Source organism: Stegostoma tigrinum, chromosome 1, assembly GCF_030684315.1.
Source record: "Stegostoma tigrinum isolate sSteTig4 chromosome 1, sSteTig4.hap1, whole genome shotgun sequence".
NCBI classification, from domain to species: Eukaryota; Metazoa; Chordata; class Chondrichthyes; order Orectolobiformes; family Stegostomatidae; genus Stegostoma; species Stegostoma tigrinum.
In genome coordinates this window covers 51346873-51368183 of record NC_081354.1, presented here as the reverse complement: position 1 = coordinate 51368183, position 21311 = coordinate 51346873, and the positions used below count along the sequence as shown (strand labels likewise).

Sequence of the window (21311 nt, the reverse complement as noted above, 5' to 3'; positions counted from 1 at the left end):
TGTTCATCCAGCTCCACACTTTGTTATCTTGAATTCTCCAGCATCTGCAGTTCCCATTATCTCTTACCGATTGCAGTCTTTGGGTCAGAAAGTGGAGAATCCCGTTACAGAATGGGGAGCAGAGACCCAGGTCCCGGAGTGTCTTGCCATTAGCAATTATCTGTATTAGCCTGTACAAATTCTCCCTGGTATTAGAACCACAGAACTAACTGCTGAAGTGTGGTAATTCATGCTGCTGTTTTATACACAAGTGTAGTTCACCACTCTTGGTGAATTTAGCCTGCAGTGTGACTGAAGAGTTAAAAATTTGGAAAAATAAGTGAGTGGAGAAATGGAAATACTTATACCATTAAATTTATGCTGAAGCAAATGAACCCCTAACTGCTTCTACTATAACCTTTTTAAGAAGTGGCCAATGTGGTAAGGTGCATCAGAAGTTTACTTTTTGTTGTTTTACAGGATAATACAGTGATCACCATCAGGGAGTGGCCCTCAATGCTCCAATACCTGAAAGACCAGTTTATCTCTGATTGTTGCAAAGAGCGGTATTTGGGTGGAGGTGAACCATGTGCTGCTAGAGTGGGGCAGAGTCACAGTCCATAGAAATGCATGGAGGCCCTGAGGAGTGCCTTCTGTACAGATTTATGTGCTATGATAAAGCAACCGTATGAGGTTGCTTTAGCTCATGAGGGTGGAGTGACAGATCTGGCTTGTTGTCACTCCCTTATTGATGAGAGAAAATTCTAAAACTATTCTTCAGGATCGGGCTGCAATTGCAATTTCACCTCAAACGTCAAAATGAAGTTGCAATTGTCTCCTCCTGCTGACCAGCACTTAAAATGAATATAACCAAAAAAAAGACTGTGTGGAGGGTCGATCATGCAAGATTTTTTTCCCTTTTGTTCGAAGAGAAGCTGAAAGAGGGAGGAACAGCAGAGCTGGGCTGAGTATAAGAGTGCCAGAGCTCAGAGCACTGGCTGCAAAAAAACTGGAGTTATGTCACAGGGAGGCTGAGATTGGATTGGTTGGTAGGATATCTGCACTAAATTTGAAAAAGAACCCAGGAAAGAAGAATCAACAAATTTAATTAACTTATTCGAATAAATTATACAAATTAATAAAGTAATTAACAAAGTAGAAATGGCTGGACAGGTGATATGTTGTAGCTGTATGATGTGCGAGCTGACTGGTCCCATTGCAGACTGCAGTGACCACGTCTGCAGCAAGTGTTGGTTGTTCGAGGAATTTCGGCTCAGAGTTGGAGTTGGAGCTTCAAACACTGTGGCACATCCGGGAGGAGAACAAGTACCTGGACACTTTGTTTCAGGAGGCAGTCACACCTGGTAGATTAAGTACTTCCAATTTGGTCAGTGGCCAGGGACAGCAGGGTGTGACTGTAAGCAAGGCAGGGAGAGAGATCCTGCATTCAGGAACAGAGGAGCCTCAGCTCTTGCCCTTGTCCAACAGCTATGAGATTCCTGTTCCCTGTGTGGATGAGGAAAAGGGGTGCAGGGAGGATGAATCAACTGGTCATTGCACCATGGTAGGGAGGCCATTCAAGAGGGAGGAGCAAAAAGACAAGTGGTAATTGTAGGGCATTCTATAATTAGGGGGATTGATATTATCCTTTGTAAGCAGGATCAAGAGTCTCGCATGGTGTGTTGCCTGCCCAATGCCAGGTTAAGGGATATCTCTGACTGGCTTGAAAGGATATTGCAGCAGGAGGGGGAAGATCCAGTTGTTGTGGCCCATGTCGGAACAAACAACATAGGCAAGACTAGGAAAGAGGACCTGTTCAGAGATTATCAAGAGCTAGGAACCAAATTAAAGAACAGGCCCTCAAGGGTTATAATCTCTGGATTACTGCCCAAGCCACGTGCTAATTGTCATAGGGACATGAGAATAAGGGAAGTAAACATGTGGCGAAGCGAGTGATGCAGGAGAGAGGAGTTCCTTTTCATGGGGCACTGGCCCATGGGTATTGGAACAGAACGGATCTGTACTGTTGGGACAGTCTCCGCCTGAATCGAACTGGGACCATTATTCTAGCAAAAATGGTAAATAGGTTGGTCAACAGGACTTTAAACTAGAAACGGAATGGGAGTGGGGAGATGGGAATGGTGAAACTTGCCCCAGTGGGAAACAAAGCATCAGGTTAACATCTGTAGTGGTGGATTCAACTACGTAGAAGAATATGAAAGAAATGACAGGGAAGGAGAACGCAGGAGAGGTTGTTAAAGTCTCCTGCACAGATACCAATAGCATAGAGTGTTTGGAAAGGGCTAGCAATCAAACACTGGAAAAATGAATGACAGTGAGAAGAGGAAGGGTTAATACAGTACTGAACGTGTTATATCTGAATGGACGCAGTATAAGGAATAAGGTAAATGAGCTTTTGGCGCAGATCGAAATTGGCAGGTATGACATGGCTGCAAGAGGATCAGGATTGGGAACTGAATATCCAAGGATATACATTCTAGAGAAAAGATGGGCAGGTGGGCTGAAGGGGTGGGGTTGCCTTATTAGTAAGAAATGAAATTAAATCAGTAGGAAGAAACAAAGTAGTGTCAGATTGTGTAGAATCTGTGTGGGTAGAATTGAGGAACCGCATAGTTGGAGTTGTGTACAGGCCTCCGAACAGTAGTCAGGAGCTGGGGCGCAAGATACACCTTGGGAGATAGAAAAGGTGTGTAAGAAAAGCAAAGTCACAGTGATCGTGGGAGGTTTCAATATGCAGATGGACAGGGAAAATTCATGTTGGCAGAATGTCCAAAAGATGTTTTTTTTGGAGCAGCTCGTGATGGAGCCCACAAGGGAACAGGCAATACTGGATTTAGTGTTGTGCAATGGGGCATTCTTGATAAGGGAGCTTAAGGTAAAGGAACCCTGAGGAGGCAGTGATCATAAGATGATAGTATTTACTCTGCACTTTGAGAGGGAGAAGATAGAATCAGAGCTAACAGTATTACCGCTGAATAAAGGCAAATACAGAGATATGAGGGAGGAATTGGGCAGAATTGACTAGAAGAGTAGCCTAGCAGGAAGTACAGTGGAACAGCAATGGCAGGAGTTTTGGGAGCAATTCAGGAGAAGCAGCAAAAATTCATTCCTAGGAAAAGGAAGCATGGTACAGGGAGAATGAGGCAACCATGGCTAACTAAGGAAGTTAGGGATAGCATAAAAGCAAAAGAGAAAGCAGATAATGTGGAGAAGGGCAGTGGGAAACCAGGGGACTGGGAAGCTTACGAAGACCAACAGAGGGAAGCCAAAAAAAATGAGGGAGAAGATTAGATATGAGGGTAACTTAGCCAGTAATATGAATGAAGAATGTAAAAGTTTCTTTAGATATATAAAGAGCAAAAGAGGTACAAAGTGGACATTAGACCGCTGGAAAATGACAGTGGAGAGATAGTAGTGGGGAAATGGCTGAGGAACTGAATAATTACTTCGTGACAGTCTTCACAGTGGACGACTTGAGTGATCTCCCAAAAATTCAAGAGAGTCAGGGGGCAGAGCTGAGTATGGTGGCCGTCACCAAGGAAAAGGTGCTAGTAAAACTGGTCTGAAGATGGATAAATCACTTGAACCAGATGGACTACACTCCAGAGTTCAAAAGGAGATAGCTAAAGAGATAGTGGAAGCGTTAGTGGTGATCTTTCAGGAATCGCTAGAGTCTGGGAGGGTCCCAGAGGACTGGAAAATCGCTAATCTGACAAGCCCCCCCCCCCCGTTTAAAAAAAGCAGTAAGGCAAAAAATGGAAAATTACAGGCCGATTAGCCTAACCTCAGTCGTGGGTTAGATTTTGCAGAACATTGTAAAGGGTGAGATTCTGAATATTTGGAAGTGAATGGTAAAATAGGGCAAAGTCAGCATGGTTTCATCAAGGTGAGGTCATGCCTAACAAATGTGGTGGAATTCTTTGAGGAAGTAACGAGCAGGGTAAACCAAGGAGGGCCAATGGATGTTATCTACTTGGACTTCAGGAAAGCCTTTGACAGGGCACACAGGAGGCTGCTGAGTAAGATAAGGGCCCATGGTGTTAGAGGCAAGGTGTGAGCATGGATAGAAAATTGGCTGCCTGGCAGAAAGCAGAGAGTGGAGATAAAAGAGGCTTTCTCAGGTTGGTAGCTGGTGACAAGTGATGTTCTGCAAGGGTCAGTGTTGGGATCACAGCTTTTCAAGTCATACATTAATGATCTAAACGAAGGAACTATGGGCATTCTGGCTAAGTTTGCAGATGAGACAAAGATAGATGGGGGACAGGTAGTATTGAGAAGGTAGGGAGGCTGCAGAAGGATTTGAACAGGTTAGGAGAGTGAGCAAAGAAGCGGCAGATGGAATACAACGTGGGAAAGTGTGAGGTCATGCACTTTGGTAAGAAGAATAAAAGCTGGACTATTTTCTAAATGGGGAGAAAATTCAGAAGTCCGAAGTGCAAAGAGACTTGAGAGTTCTAGTCCAGGATTCTGTCAAGGTAAACTTGCAGCTTGAGCCAGAAGTTAGGAAGGCAAATGCAATATTGGCATTTATTTTGAGAGGACTTGAATATAAAAGCAGGGGTGTACTACTGAGGCTTTATAAGGTCCCAGTCAGGCCACATCTGAAGTATTAAGTGCTGTTTTGGGCCCCGTATCTCGGGAAGGATGCACTGGCCCAGGAGCAGGTTCATAGAAGGTTCACAAGAATGGTCCCAGGAATGAAAGATTTAACTTAGGAGAAATGTTTCTGGACTCTGGGTCTATACTCGATGGAGTTTAGAAGGATGAAGGGTGATCCAATTAAAATTTACAGAATACCGAATGGCCTGGACAGAGAGGATGTTGGGAAGATGTTTCCATTTAAAATTCCATTTAAATTTCCATTAGGGGCATTTAAACAGTCCTTAGATAAGCATATGGATGATGATGGGATAGTGTAGGGGGGTGGGCTTAGATTAGTTCACAGGCCGGCGCAACATTGAGGGCCGAGGGGCCTGTTCTGCACTGTATTCTATGTCCTACATTCCATTGGTAGAAGAGACAAGCACCCGAGGGCACAGCCTTAGAGTAAAGGGAGGACCTTTTAGAGTGGAGATAAGGAGAAACTTCTTCAGCCAGAGAGCGTTGAATCTATGGAATTCACTGTTACAGAAGGCTGTGGAGGTCAGTTCATTAAGTACATTTAAGACTGAAATAGATAGAGTCTTGATTATCAAGGGGATCAAGGGTTACTGGGAGAAAGCAGGAGAATGGGATTGAGGAACTTATAAACCATGATAGAATGGTGGAGCAGACCTGATGGGCCGAATGGCCTAATTTCTGCTCTTATGTCTTATGGTCTTAATGTAGTTGCTTGGACTTCTGTCTTATGACTCTTGCCGTTGGACTTTCAGTGGGAGTCTGTGTTTGTGTACCTGCGTTTTCAGTTGAAAATCTGGTTGTAGCTTCCTTTATTTTGCTCCTGCTCAGAAGCATGAAATTCTTCTGCAGATGGGATGGAAACACAGGAGATAGTCATTTCAAAATCAGGTATTCCCATCCAGACAATAGAACAGAGTTCCTTGGCCAGCACTGATAGCAGATGAAAAAAATTTTTTAAAAACACACAGTTTGTACTGCAATCTTTTGCACATATTAGTGCTGGCACTGCTTGAGTATATTTGAAGCTTAAGTTAAGGTCAGCCTGTTCACTACTGCTCTTTTGTCTCACTACATTTAAGGTTTCTATATTCAAGGGTTTTTTGTTGCCAGGTTCTTGAAAGCTAATTTTCAATGTCTAAATTTTCCTGAAACAAGCACCAACAAATTGCTGGAGAGATTCAGCAGATCTGGCAGTCTCCATGGAGAGAAAACAGTTAATATTTCCGGTCCAGTGACTCTTCTTCATTCCACAGTTCTTTGTTTTATTCATCTGAATTTTCCAGGTTGTTTTGCACATTGTTTGGAAACTGCATGTTGCAGCCAATTGTATTTTTGTGAAAACAGGTTTCCCTAAATGTCTGCTGAAACCATTTCTTATGTTAAAGCACTTTAAATGCCTTTATACAGGTTTCTGTTCATAGTGACACAAATTTAAACTTGTTGAGTTATTGCACCTCAGCAAGGAATTTAGCTGAGCGCAGCAGACTTTCTGGATAAATACACCAACACAAAATTGCCTCAAACATTGCAATATTGAAAAAGGATACTAATTTATTCTAGGCATTACAAATTATTGCACATCACATGTACAATAAGTTATTGAATAATATTTACTGTTATAAAGTGCAACATTAAATCTTTTCATGGAACTTTGGGATGGGTGAGAGAAATTGTTATAAATGTTTGGTTTTGAAAATGGCACTTCTTTAATCAAGTTTAGGAAAAGACTGTGTCTCTTTTTAGATTAGATTCCCTACAGTGTGGAAACAGGCCCTTCGGCCCAACAAGTTCACGCCACCCTTTGGAGCATCCCACCCAAACTCATCCCCCTATAACCCACACACCCCTGAACACTATGGGTAATTTAGTATGGCCAATCCACCTAGTCTGCACATCTTTGGACTGTGGGAGGAAACTGGAGCACCCAGAGGAAACCCACGCAGACACGGGGAGAATGTGCAAACTCCACACGGACAGTTACCCGAGGCTGGAATCAAACCCGGGTCCCTGGCGCTGTGAGGCTGCAGTGCTAACCACTGAGCCACCATGCCACCCATAAATGTGCTATGTGTTTTACCTGCAAACATGCTAGAAATTGAAGATGTTTCGCAAAGGATTGTAAAATATCAAGCTTGTTGGCCTGTATCTTAAACTATTAACCATTGAATATCTGTTGTACACTGTGTTACAACTTGGAGACAGATAACTGAATCAATCAGCCTTCTGACTTTTTGTATTTGTGCACAGAACTTAAAATCTTCAAAGGCCCTCAAAAATGACGCCAATGGTTTGTAAACCGATTTCTTTGAATAATCAGGCCCAGACTTTAAAATTGATTCTAGACACCAGGTTTGTAGCTTAAACAAAATACTTTGCAATTTATTAACAATACAGTAACTTTTGCAGAGCAAGATTAAACGACAAAATAACCTAATTAATGTCTATCACTTAAATTCAATAACCTTTTGTTTTTAGTCCCATTTTGCACAAAACACAGAATACACAGTTAAGGGATAATTTTAAGAATAAACAAAACTGGCCAGATTACTTAAGCAGTGTTCATGATGCATTATTCCACAAGCATAGATAATTGTTTCTTGATTGGTTTTCTGAACTTGTTGATCAGTGCTACCTTTTCACTCTGAGGAAGTTTCAATTAAACTTATAACATAGTTTCTACCTTCTGATGCTCAGTAGCTGAAAATGGGAGGTTAGGCAGGGAGCTTTCAAATCTTCGTGCTGTAGTATCAATAGCCAAACTCCTCCTCTCAGAAATACAGTGCCAAACCCCAGTTCCAACTCTGGGTCTCCCTCTGTCTGATCATCATGTTCCCTTCCAGATTTGCTGGCACCAATTCCCAGATACTGACTTCATTAATGGCCACCAGACTGCAATCTGGTTAAATATAATATCAATATCAAAGAGTTCATAGAATTTTTTGAAGATCAAACTTGTAATTAATTTGAAGACCTGTCCTCTCAAACAATAGTTTAAGATTATGTTGTCTAGCCATAGACTTTCTCCCAAGAGGAAACAAGCCCTCAATGTTGAACCCTGTCGAGCCCATAAGACATCTCTGCTTCAGTAAGGACTCCCCTCATTCTTCTAAACTTCAATGAGTTTATGCCCAACATACTCAACCTCTCCTCAGATCAACCTTTGATTTTGGATTGTCAACAAATACTATCAAGTTTAGAATTGCACCCACTATTCCAAATCATGTTTAAGTATTTATTAATTCCTTAACTGAACACAAAATTTAAAATGATTATCAACCCTTTTTTTTTAAGAGGAAGTATATACCCTGAATCTTCCTGAGGGCAAACTTCCTCTAGATATCTCATTGACCTAAATTTCAACTCATCATGCTCACTTTCATCTGAACCGCTGTTCTATCCCCCTTTAATCTGTCTCCCTCTATATTCACAGCTGCCCCTTCAATCTTGCTGTTTCACATATCTCATTATTCCCATTGTGTCAATCACGTTTAAACCATCTCTCCTCACTTAACTTGTGTCACTCTCCACTCACATCCCTTTTCCTGTTCTAATTCTACTTCTGTGTTCTGGGGTAGAAAAGACTTTGCCAATTGGCTCACTGCCAACTTAACAAAATTCCAGAGATAGCAAGAACTGTAGGTGCTGGAGTCAGAAACAACAGTGTGGAGCTGAAGGAACACAGCAGGCCAGGCAGCATCAGAGGAACAGGAAAGTTGGCATTTTGGGTCGGGACCCTTCTTAAGAAGAGACCCATTCTGAAGAACGGTCCTGACCTGAAACATCAAATTAACTAAATTCCATCTCTCAAGCTTCTAACCATCTGGCTACCAGAATATTTTTTTGCAGCTATCACACTTCAAGATGACACCCTTACCTCTACCTTTAATAGCTAATTCCCTATTAAAATCCACACACCACAGCCAAAACTCTAATACAACCTTTATCTCCACTCCCTTAGGTCCAAAGGGTACAGACTTGAATGGATATAGAAGACGCAGCACAGTATGTAGCTGGAGGAATGCAGCAGGCCAGGCAGCATAATGGAGCAGAAAAGCTGACATTTCGGGTCAGAACCCTTTTTCGGGTCCCGACCTAAAATGTCAGCTTTCCTGCTCCACTGATGTGCCTGGCCTGCTGCATTCCTCCAGCTCCATACTGTGTTATTTGACTCCAGCATCGGCAGTTCTTACTATCTCTGGGTATAGCAGACAACTGCTTTAGCCATCCATTGCCAGATGTGGCTAGATTACAATAAGCACAAACGGGTTTTGCTTTGGGCTACAAGAGCTGCTTGCAGTTCCAGGATCATCCTGGTATCCAGAGGCAACTTCCAAGTCACTTTCTGTGTTCACAAAAGTTGACACCATCCATTTTGACTTGCTGTGCCTCACTTCCATTTCCCTGCAGGCAAAATGTTGTTGAAGGCTTCCTCTGCTTTAGTCCTGGATGTTTATTTCTCCTTCTTCCCAATTTACCCATTTACTGCTGATTTTGTTCATGAGCCCCACCTCCTATCCCCTCAGTCCTATTTGTGGGCAAATTGCTGACTTGCTTTATTATCAATGGCAGCTGGTAATGTTCAAATTCAACTGATTAACAATTCTGAAATAGAAAACTTGATTAATCATTCTAGAATAGAAAGCTTGTCTGAGTAAAAATGTCCATTAAACTTTATCGACTATCACAAAAGTACTCTAAATAACTAACATCATTTTTAAGAGAGGAAATCTACCATCCTCATTTGATTTGGTCTACATGTGACTCCTGGTCCACAGAAATGTGGTTTACTCTTAACCTTCCTCTAAACTGCCCAGGCAAACCATTCGGTTTAAGGTCAACAACGGATGGGCAATAAATGCTGACCTTGTCAGTGATGCCCATACCCCATCATAGAATAAAGGTACTGCTGACCATCCAGTCGAACTTCTCCTTTTGTCTCTGGTGTTAGCTGAAATTGTTAATAGTTCCGTCTTCTCAGGTAATGTCCCCTCCCCTTCAAACCTGCCAACATCATTCTCTCAAAAAGAACGACTCCTTTAGCCATTCTCTAGCCTCCGTTCTTGCAAACTGCCAACCATTCTCCAGCCTCCGTTTCCTCTCTGAATTCCTTGAACGTTCTGTCACCCTTCACAAAACTGTGTCCATCTTTCCTGAAATGACATGCTTTGATGATACAGAAGGTGGAAGATAGGAGGTTGGGTAGGAGTGCATTGTGGAATAGTCAAATCTAGTAGTAATGAAGACATGGATGAGGTTTCAGTACCAATTGGGTTTTCACCCCTACCGATGTGACTCTTTTAAAGCTGGTGGGAGACATCTTTTGTAACTGTGATCATTATAAATGATCCTTTTTCCATCCTCCTCAAACTGTGTTTAAGACTAAGTATAGTTGAATCCTCTGATGACTTTTAGCTGTTGTCTTGCTGGTTGGGACTGTACGCTCCATTCTTACCTACTGAGATGTAAACAGAGAATCACTTGTAAAGGTTTCTTTCCTGCTCATGCATCAATACCTTTTGTGGCCTCCAAGGATCCTTCTTCAGTTCCCTCTTCATCTTTGAGCTGCTCCTCAAAGATTCATCAAGTTCAACATTAACACCGACATTAACCAGTTGTACTGCACTTCCTCCTTCAATCTCCCAGTATCTCTCAAACTATGAGAGCTGTTTGTCCATCACCCAGAAATTTTTCCCAACAAAATGTTGAGATGACTGAGGTCATTGTTTTCGGTCCCTGCCACAAACCCAACTCCCTTTCCACCAATTCCACCCTGCTCACGGCCTCTCAACCTCTCTGCCCCTCTTTCCTCTTTAAACACTATCCTTAAAATGTGACTCTTTGACCAAGCTTTTGATCACCCACCCTAATACCCTGTGGATCAGTGTCATATTTTGTTTGATAATGCTTCTTGTAAAGTGCCTTGAGATTTTTAACTGCTATATAAAATTGTTGTTTAACAGTAAATTATATTCAATCTTAGCCCTGTTAAGGTAACAACCTCTACTTGGTTGTTTGCTGCTTAGAAAAAAAAAGCAGAAGAAAAATCTAGATGTGACTTGATTGGGCAGAGCTTTTGCTAGCAATTGATTCTATTGGAGGATTGCCAATTGCATCATTTGCTGAAACCTTTCACCATATTTAAGAGGCCAGGTAATAATGAAATACAGTGAACCTACATGGAGAAATGTTCTAATACTTCAAACAGCAATGTAAATAATTTTTTCACCTGCTTTTGCAATAACACAAGAACTAGGAGCAGGAGTAGGCCATCTGGCCCCTTGAGCCTGCCCAGCCACTTAATAAGATCATGGCTGATTTTTTTGAGACTCAACTCCACTTACCTGCCCACTCACCATAACTCTTAATTCCTTTACTGTTCAAAAATTTATCTAGCCTTGCCTTAAAAACATTCAGTGAGGTAGCTTCAACTGCTTCACTGGGCAGGGAATTCCACACATTCACAACCCTTTGGGTGAAGAAGTTCCTCCTGACCTCGGTCCTAATGTGCTTCCCTTTATTTTGAAGCGATGCCCTCTAGTCCTAGTTTCACCTGCTAGTGGAAACAACCTCCCTGCCTCCACCTTATCTATGCCCTTCATAACCTTATATGTTTCTATAAGATTTCCCCTCATTCTTCTGAATTCCAATGAGTATAATCCCAGTCTACTCAGTCTCTCCTCATAATCCAACCCTCTCAACTCTGGAATCAACCGAGTGAATCTCCTCTGTACCCCCTCCAATTCTAGTATATCTCTTCTCAAGTAAGGAGACCAAAACTGCATACAGTACTCTAGGTGTGCCTTCACCAAGACCCTATACAGCTGCAGCATAGCCTCTCTGTTTTTAAATTTCATCCCTCTAGCAATAGCAGACAAAATTCCATTTGCCTTTTTAATTACCTGCTGTACCTGCAGTCCTACTTTTAGCGATTCATGTACAAGGACACCAAAGTCCCTCTGCACAGCAGCGTGCTGCAATTCTTTCCCATTTAAAACATAGTCCACTTTGCTGTTATTCCTACCAAAATGGATGACCTCACACTGATCAACATTGTACTCCATTTGCCAGACCTTTGTCCACTCACTTAGACTATCTATATCCCTCTGCAGACTTTCAGTGTCTTCTGCACACTTTGCTCTACCACTCACCTTAGTGTAATCTACAAATTTTGACACACTACACTTAGATGATTTGTGGTTGGGGACTATGTAAATTGTAAACAATTGAAGTCCCAACACTGATCCCTGAGGCACACCACTAGCCACTGACCGCCAACCAGAAAAACACCCATTTACCACTACTGTTTGCTTTCTACTGGTCAACCAATCCTCTATCCATGCCAATACATTAACTGTAACACTGTGCAACTTTATCTTATGTAGCAGCCTTTGGTGTGGCACCTTGTCAAATGCCTTCTGGAAATCCAGATACACCACATCCACAGGCTCCCCATTGTCCACCATGCAAGTAATGTCCTCAAAGAATTCCACCAAAATTAGTTAAACATGACCTACCCTTCATGAACCCATACTGGATGTTCCCATTGGGAGAATTTATATCCCGATGTCTTGCTTTTTCTTCCCTAATGATAGATTCAAGCATTTTCCCCACTACCGAAGTTAAGCTAACTGGCCTGTGGTTTCCTGCTTTTTGTCTACTTCCTTTTTTAAACAGTGGTGTCACATTGGCTGTTTTTCAGTCTGCAGGAACCAACCCAGAGTCCAGGGAATTTTGGTAAATAATTATTCATGCATTTGCTATTTTCCCCCATCACCTCTTCTAGTACCCTGGGATGCGTTTCATCAGGGCCAGGAGACTTGTCTACCTTTAGCCCCATTAGCTTGCCCAGCACTGCCTCCTTAGTGATAATGATCATTTCTAGGTCCTCACCTGCTATAGCATTCTTGCCATTAATTTTCAGCATGTTATTTATTTCTTCCACTGTGAAGACAGACATAAAATAAATGTTTAATGTCTTGGCTATTTCCTCATTCCCAGTTATTAAATTGGCCTTCTCATCCTCTGAAGGACCTTTTATTTCCTTAGACATCAATGGCTGCCTCTCTCTTTTCCTACAGCTCTTCCTTATCACTGGAATATGCTTCTGCTGAGCACTGTGAAAAATTGTTTTGAAAGTCCTCCACTGTTCCTCAATTGACCCACCATAAAGTTTTTGCTCCCATTCTACCTTAGATAACTCCTCCCTCATCCCGTCATAGTCTCCTTTGTTCAAGCACAGGACATAGGTACTGGATTTGACCTTCTCACGCTCTATCTGTATTTTAAATTCGACCATAGTGTGAACGCTCCCTCCGAGAGGATCCCTAACTATGAGATCATTAATTATTCCTGTCTCATTACACAGGAGTAGATCAAGGATAGCTTGCTCCCTCGTAGGTTCCATTATATATTGTTCAAGGAAATTATTGTGGATGCATTCTGTGAACCCCTCCTCAACGCTGCCATGACCGACCTGGTCTGACCAATCAATATGTAGATTAAAATCCCCCATGGTAATTGCTGTACCATTTCTACATGCATTAGCTATTTCTATGTTTATTGCCCTCCCCAACACGATATCGTTATTTGGTGGCCTATAGACCTCACCTGTCAGTGACTTCTTTTCACTGCTATTCCTAATGTCCACCCAAATGGATTCAACGTTTTGTTCAGTAGAACCTATAACATCTCTCACTACCACCCCAATATCATCCTTAAAAATCAGAGCAACACCACATCCCTTACCTTCCTGTCTGTCCTTCCGAACAGTTTGAAACCCCTGAATATTTAACTTCTAGTCATGACCACCCTGTAACCATATCTCTGTTATGGCCACTAAATCATACTCATTTGCCATGATTTGCACCATCACCTCATTCATCTTGTTTCGAATGCTCTGAGCATTCAGATAAAGTGCCCTATACCAGTTTTTGCACCTTCTTTTTGGGTCCTATTACCTACGTTACTAACAGCTCTTGAGTTCTCCTTCCCTTTAACTTTTTTCCTAATTTTCAATGGAGTTGAAGCTTCCTTATCACCTGCGAACCTGCTGCTTTGCCTTACATTAATTGTTATTCTCCCTGTGTACTCACTTCTCCCTTTCCTCCTACTTACTAGTTTAAAGTCCTATTAACCACCCTATTTACCCCTTTCGCCAGACCACTGGACCTGGCCCTGTTCAGGTGGAGTCCATCCCAGCGGTATAGATCCCTCCTGTCCCAGAACTGATGCCAGTGCCCCATGAAAAGGAAACCCTCTTTCCCACACCACCCTTTTAGCCACGTGTTTACTTCCCTGATCCTTGCCTCCATATGCCAATTTACTCGTGGCTTGGGCAGCAATCTTGAGATTATGACCCTTGAAGACCTGTTTTTTAATTTTGTTCCTAGCTTTTCATGATCCTGAAACAGGTCTTTTCACCTAGTCCTGCCTATGTTGTTGGTACCTACGTGGACGACAACATCTGGATCCTCCCCCTCCCTCTCTAGTATGCTCTCAAGCCAGACAGATGTCTCGCACCCTGGCACCGGGCAGGCAACACACCCTGTGGGATTCTCTATCCTACTCGCAGAGGATACTGACCATCCCCCTGATGATGGAATCCCCTACAACTACAATCTGTCCTTTAGCTGCCCCCCTCTTGAATGGCCTCCTGGACCATGGTGCCACGGTCAGTTGACTCATCCTTCCTGCAGCCCTGTTCCTCATCCACACAGGGAGCAAGTCCCTCATATCTGTGGGACAATGTCAAGGGCTGCGGCCTCTGTGTTCCTGTCTGCAGGGTCCTTCTACCTGCCTCACACGCAGTCACACACTGCTATCCCCGCCCGCTGATCGAATTAACATTAATTAATCTACCAGGTGTGACTGCCTCTTGGAACACAGCATCCAGGTATTTCTCTCCCCTCCTGGATGTGCCACATTGTTTGGGGTTCAGATTCCAGCTCATCAATTTTAAGCCAGACCTCCTTAAGCAGCCAGCACTTGCTGCAGATGTGGTCACTGCCGTTCTCAATGGGATCAGCTAGCTCCCACATCATACAGCTAATGTTGGTGATTTGTACATTCACTAGAATTTAGAGAACTCTAAGCTGGATCATTTGCTTGGTTTCCTGAAGTAGGATTTCTGCCATTAAATATAAACCATAATTTTAAAAGTCATGCAGAGGCTGGAACAACTCAGTACATGTAAAGGAGATTGGCAGGCCTAGCATTATGGGCTTTTTCAATTTATGTATCTGTCCAAACCTAGACTCTGCAAACATTATTGTATTGATTATTTCATAAGTTGTTTTACCTGCCCTGTTATTTTGTATTGTTCTGTTAGCCTGATCTTGTAACCCCCTGAAAGTGGGCACTATTATACAGTGTGATTTGAATGAACTGTTACTGTGCACTGTTTTAAAAAATGGCTTTGCTTTGATTCCTCTGCTTTCACTCGCTGAATGAAAGCAGTAGCTAATCTAGACTAAATCACGTGAGGTGAGGGAATAATTTGCTAATTGGTTGTCATGAGACACTTGGGAATGGAAACATAAGTGAAGGTTCAAAGCCCTGAGGGTAAAACACCACCAAGGTTGAAGACAATGTAAAACAGATGAGCTAAGTTAAGAGGGCAGAATGATTATGTGACATGAGTTTGGGTTTTAGAAGCTTGAAGAATGTGAGCTGAAGGAAAGATTAAACAAAGAAAGAAAGGTTAGTGCTCTGCAAATTAATTAGAAAAGGATATTGTGGGATGAATCCAACAGGCAGGATATAGGGAAGAGCAAGAGCATTGTCAGAGGATGTGTGTTTGGAGCTTGGCAAGGCTCAGAAACAAAAGTTCAGTGGGGCAGTGAGACTTTCGTTCTGTGCGACATGGAAGAAACGTGCATTTTGGAACAGTACTGCCATCTTTGAAAGTTGAGAGCACTTGTACAGAGCTGTGCTGTAGATCATAGACCTGGCTGGGAGACAGAAAAGGCCAAGGTAAGAAGGAGAAGGGTGAGGAGAGCAAGCACTGAGACAGAGGTCAGTTGAGTAGAAATCAACAAGTACGTAAAACTAAGTAAAATGGCAAGATGAAAATAGCTAGGTTGGTGCTTGAATAACATGTTTTTAAATGTGGTGAAGATCTGGTGAATCTTTTTCTGCAATGCTAGATATAAATAAAAATTGTGCAGAAAGTATGATAAACGACTGAGTATATGGTCTTAGTACCAAACACTCAAACAGATAATGCCATATACCATAGGATAACTGCCATAACTTCACATTAGGTTGTACATGTAAGCAATTTCCTTCCTTTTGGTATTTTATGTGAAATGCGACTTGAGAGAGAGAGAGTTCCAAACCTCCTCTGCTGGACTACCTACTGCCTCATTTCCTGTCATGCTAAATGACATCCAGAAAAGGGAGTTCCACTTGAATGATGCCCTTGCTTCAGGACTAATACCTGTATTTAAGAACTTGCAGCAGACCATGAGGAAATTCCACATGTTTGTAGCAAAAAATGCTACTCTTGTTGTTTAGTGGATTCCCAGACTGATTAAACAACATTCTCCCTGCCCTGAGTTACTGCAGATATTTGTAGCCTTTAACAGCTGTTTGTTGTTTTGCGAATGTCATTCTGTTCCAGGATTCAGGACCAACCATGTGCCAAGAGAAGTGGGTGTACTGATGGAAAAACAAGCTATGTAGATTAGTCATTCAAATGGGATTATCTTTGGTGGGAAGACTGAGCAATTTTGTAAGGCAATTCGAAAAATATTTATGAGAAAAGTACTTTGCCCAGTAAGTTGGAAGGAATCAGAACCGCAAAAAACATTGCTCTTAACAAGGCAGTCCTAATATACAAACTAAAAATAAATTACAAAGTCAGTGAATTTGTTGAAAAAGTAGCCCTCCATTCAGATGCAATATTTTGACTTAGTGCAGAAGTTCACAATTTTTCACTTGGAAAAAGCATTAAAAGTCAGCGTTTGACTGAAGGTTTGTAGCACAGGTGTTAGTCATAGAGAGATAATGGGAACTGCAGATGCTGGAGAATCTGAGATAACAAAGTGTGGAGCTGGATGAACACAGCAGGCCAAGCAGCATCTTAGGAGCACAAAAGCTGACATTTCGGGCCTAGACCCTTGATCAGAAAAGGGGGCTGGGGAGATGGTTCTGAAATAAATGGGGAGAGAGGGGGAAGCGGGTCAAAGAGGGATAGAGGAGAAGATAGGTGGAGAGGAGACAGACGGGTCAAAGAGACGGGGATGGAGCCTGTAGAGGTGAGTGTAGGTAGGGAGTTAGGGAGGGGATAGGTCAGTCCGGGGAGGACGGACAGGTCAAGGAGGCGGGATGAGGTTAGTAGGTAGGAAATGGAGGTGCGGCTTGAGGTGGGAGGAGGGGATAGGTGAGAGGAAGAACAGGTTAAGCAGGCGGGGACGAGCTGGGCTGGTTTTGTGATGCAGTGAGGGGAGGGGAGGTCTTGAAGCTTGTGAAGTCCACATTGATAACATTGGGCTGCAGGTTTCCCAAGCGGAATATGAGTTGCTGTTCTGGCAACCTACGGGTGGCATCGTTGTGGCACTGCAGGAGGCCTAGGATGGACATGTCGTCTGAGGAATGGGAGGGATGTTCCGCAGGAAGTGCTACACTTGCCCCCACACCACCTCCCTCACCCACATCCCAGGCCCCAAGATGCCTTTCCACATCAAGCAGATATTCACCTGCACATCTGCTCATGTGGTATACTGCATCCGCTGTACCCGTTGTGTGGCCTCCTCTACATTGGGGAAGCCAAGCGGAGGCTTGGGGACCGCTTTGCACAACGCCTATACTTGGTTCACAATAAATAACTGCACCTTCCCAGTTGCCAACCATTTCAACTCCCCCTCGCATTCCTTAGACAACATGTCCATCCTGGGCCTCCTGCAGTGCCACAACGATGCCACCCGTAGGTTTCAGGAACAGCAATTCATATTCCGCTTGGGAACCCTGCAGCCCAATGGTATCAATGTGGATTTCACAAGCTTCAAAATCTCTCCTCCCTCCACTGCATCCCAAAACCGGCCCAGCTCATCCCCGCCTCCCTAACCTGTTCTTCCTCTCACCTATCCCCTCTTCCCACCTCAAGCTGCACCTCCATTTCCTACCTACTAACCTCATCCCGCCCCCTTGACCTGTCCGTCTTCCCAGGACTGACCTGTTCCCTCCCTACCTCCCCACCTACACTCACCCCTACAGGCTCCATCCCCGCCCCTTTAACTTGTCTGTGTCCTCTCCACCTATATTCTCCCCTATCCGTCTTTGATCCGCCTCCCCCCTCTCCCCATTTATTTAGAACCGTCTCCCCAGCTCCCTTTTCTGATCAAGGGTCTAGGCCTATAACATCAGCTTTTGTGCTCCTAAGATGCTGCTTGGCCTGCTGTGTTCATGCAGCTCCACACTTTGTTATCTCTTATGCTAGTTGTAGATGTTGGTGTGTTCAACGAGCTGGGAGGTTTGATAGCCGATGTTCTGTCCCCTTATTTGGTGACATCCTCAGTGCTGTTGTCTTGTGCTGGTTCGAATTTATATGGTCCTGTTTTTGCTGCTTCCGGTTGGGTGCTGTCATGGTCCCTGTCGGCTCTGAGGGAAAACACCTCAACAGACAGCCAGACTACTCAGACCACTAGGGATCATGACAGCACCCATACCGGCTGCCGCAATGAGACAGCAACTGACCAGGGTTAAAGACCCAATAGATAGCATGGACAGGACAAATATAATTTACAAGATACCACGTGGAAACTGTACAAAATACTACGTGGGAAAACCAGGCAGACAACTAGCAATCCCACATCCACTAACACCAGCAACAAGGTGACACGACCAAATATTCTTGGTTTCAATACACACAGATGAGAAAAACCACACTTCTAACTGGGACAATACTACTATCATAGGACAAGCCAAACAGAGGACAGCCAGGGAATTCTTGGAGGCATGACGTTCATCCGTGGATTCCATCATCAAACATATTGACTTGGACACAATATATCGACCATTACAATGCACAGCTGGAACCGGCATCAACTGGAAGTAACAAAAACCGGACCATATAAATCAAACCAGCACAAGACAACAGCACTTCACAGGAGGCTCCACAGCACTGAGAATGTCATCAAGTAAGGGGATGAAACATCTGCTTTCAAACCTCCCAGCTCGGTGAACACACCAACATATATAAGCATTGAAGTAATGAGTTAATTTGGGGCGGTAATAGTTTTTAAATTGAGCGTAGAAGCCATTCAAACCATGTGTGAAGCCCTGGTGTTTTTTTAAAATAACCTGTCTTGTCCTTGAATGCTCTATGCTTTCTGTTTATTTTGCATACAGTACTGTGCATTATTGAAGCATAATTAATGTTTCTTAAAAATAATCAACGCAACCAAATTGAGATATATTAGTTTAATATATATTTTTGTACAGAATGATACACAAATACATTGTATGAGCATTACCACATTCTGGTCTGATTTTTACAAGAGGTCCACATTCCTCTAATCTCCTGCTGTAATTTCAGCAAAGAAATTGAGGAGAACAAGTGAAAATGGTGGTAGACACCACTCCCTGGCACTTGCACTAAAATGACAAAGAATGATCAAGAAACCTTGGCAGAAATTTTGTCCTACTGTGCTTGAATTTTTGCACTGAACTCCTAGTGCGGGAAGAACGTAGGCTAAAGTGCAGATTTCTTAGTGGCTGAGCGGGCTAAATGCTCTCCAGCATCAAAAGTCTGACTGTCCAGCAGGGATTACTACATCACTCAGGAAGCACTGAAGCCACTTAGTGTTTCACCCTGCTTTGCCAGGATCTGTTTGTGTAGACCAAGAATACCACTTAGAAGAGTCTTTAGTTTGATAATCCACTGATGCATAAAGCATGCTTTGCTTTGCTTGAATTAATTGCATTTTTTCAAGTGATAAGCTCACTTCTTTGTTTTACCACACACTCTCCTTTTGCTCCCCCACCCTCATCCCTCTAACTTTATAGAAATAGCTTGCTTAAGAATAACAGTACAACGCAAGGACAGAAATTGTTGGAGAAACTCAGCAGTCTGGCAGCATCTGTGGGGAGAAAAGAGCATTAACGTTTCGAGTCTGGTGAGTCTTCATCAGAACTGAAGAAGAGTTACCAGACTCGAAGCAGTAGCTCTGTTTTCTCCCCACGTTGCTGCCAGACCTGCTGAGTTTCTTCAGCAATTTCTCTCTTTGTCCCAGGAGCCCAGCATCTGCAATTCTCAGTTTCATAACAGCACAATGCAGTTGTATTTCCAATTGACTGAAGATTTGTTTTTTCTTTAAAACAGCCACGGACCATTATCGAGTATAAGGGCAGTAATCAAGAGAAGTAAGTAAGCAGCATCTTTTTAATATGTTACAGTTTTCATAACAGCAGGCTGCAGCTGGAGGTGTCTGAGGCAAGATTGAAGAGAGCATAAAACCAAAATGAATTTGGTTTCAAGGGGGCACGTCTACAGGCTTTCATCTGAACAGCTGAACAAATAATTTTGACAAACTTTGATGTAACTTCACAAATTCTACACTTTCACATTTGCACTTTGAGAGCATATTCACAGGCAGCGTGTCTAAGAGATTTCAAAAGCAGGAAAGACTTGTATATGAGTGCTCCATGTAAACAAAATAGACTAAGATGAATGTAAATATAACAGTGTCAGAAAAATGTTATCCTGATAAAAACGAGTTCAATCTTTGCACTATGTTGAAATAATCAGGATATCATCTACAGTTTAAACTTCTTGAGTAATGCTTGATGTTTTGTTTTATTAGATGCTATTTCATTCATTCTTGTAATTTTCTGAGGCTGAATTCTATAACATAAATTGGAGTCTGTAAAAGCCATTTTTGTCAATTCTAGAATTCTAAAATAAAAATGCCGAGTTTGTGACCAATTTCATTCAGTACAACTGTTTTCTTTAAATTCCTGTTTGACACTTTCTAAAATCAACAATATTGATCAGCCTTAATATTCTTGCTAGGCACTTCATTCAAACGTTTACTACTTGCTCTGTCAAGTGATTGTGTCTGTTCAATCCATTCAACTTCATTCCTTATCCACGATTTTTTGCTCTTTGAGCTTCAGATCTCAAATCACAGAGACATATGGGGATCTTGAATACCTCAAAGATTCACTCATCATCTTCCTGAGTATAGACATTGAATTTGTGAAGTGTGCTTATTGAGATGAACAGTGTCAGTGCAGAGGAATGAAATTTATTTTATCCATTGCTGTCATTTAATATCCACATCTAGCATTACCAAAACAAATCCCTGTATGTTAACAATGTAATTAAAAAGATATCAAGCTGATGGTTCCATTTTCCTGTAACCTCCCTTTGGGCGCATCTCCTCCAAATGTTGAAATTTGGTTCAGTTTCGAATCCCTGCAGACTGGCTTATCCAAACCTCTTTCATAATGGACAGATCCAATCAGCAACCAGAAGAGACTTCCCCCTCAAATGGTTGTGGTTAAATTTGAATGAAGAAATTAAAGATCATTGCACAACCAGTTACAATTCATATAGTTCACGTGTGCATGTACCATTGCTCCTAGAATGCACAACGGATTAAGTAAATCAACCCTGCCTTAAAGTGTTTGAAACATGGTTTTGAACTAGTATTATGAAGATGCATTAAGTATCTGTGAGCGATTCCAGT

At 42.5% G+C, this 21311-nt stretch overlaps 1 protein-coding gene across 2 annotated transcripts in view; it reads left to right on the top strand.

Moving 5' to 3' along the window:
- sh3d19 (SH3 domain containing 19) overlaps positions 1-21311 on the top strand; it is a 152182-nt gene that overhangs the window by 72592 nt on the left and 58279 nt on the right. For both annotated transcript variants that reach the window (XM_048531024.2, XM_048531016.2), the window contains exon 3: positions 19943-19983. In XM_048531024.2, coding sequence (XP_048386981.2) covers positions 19943-19983 — 41 coding nt within the window. The remainder of the gene's footprint in view (positions 1-19942; positions 19984-21311) is intronic.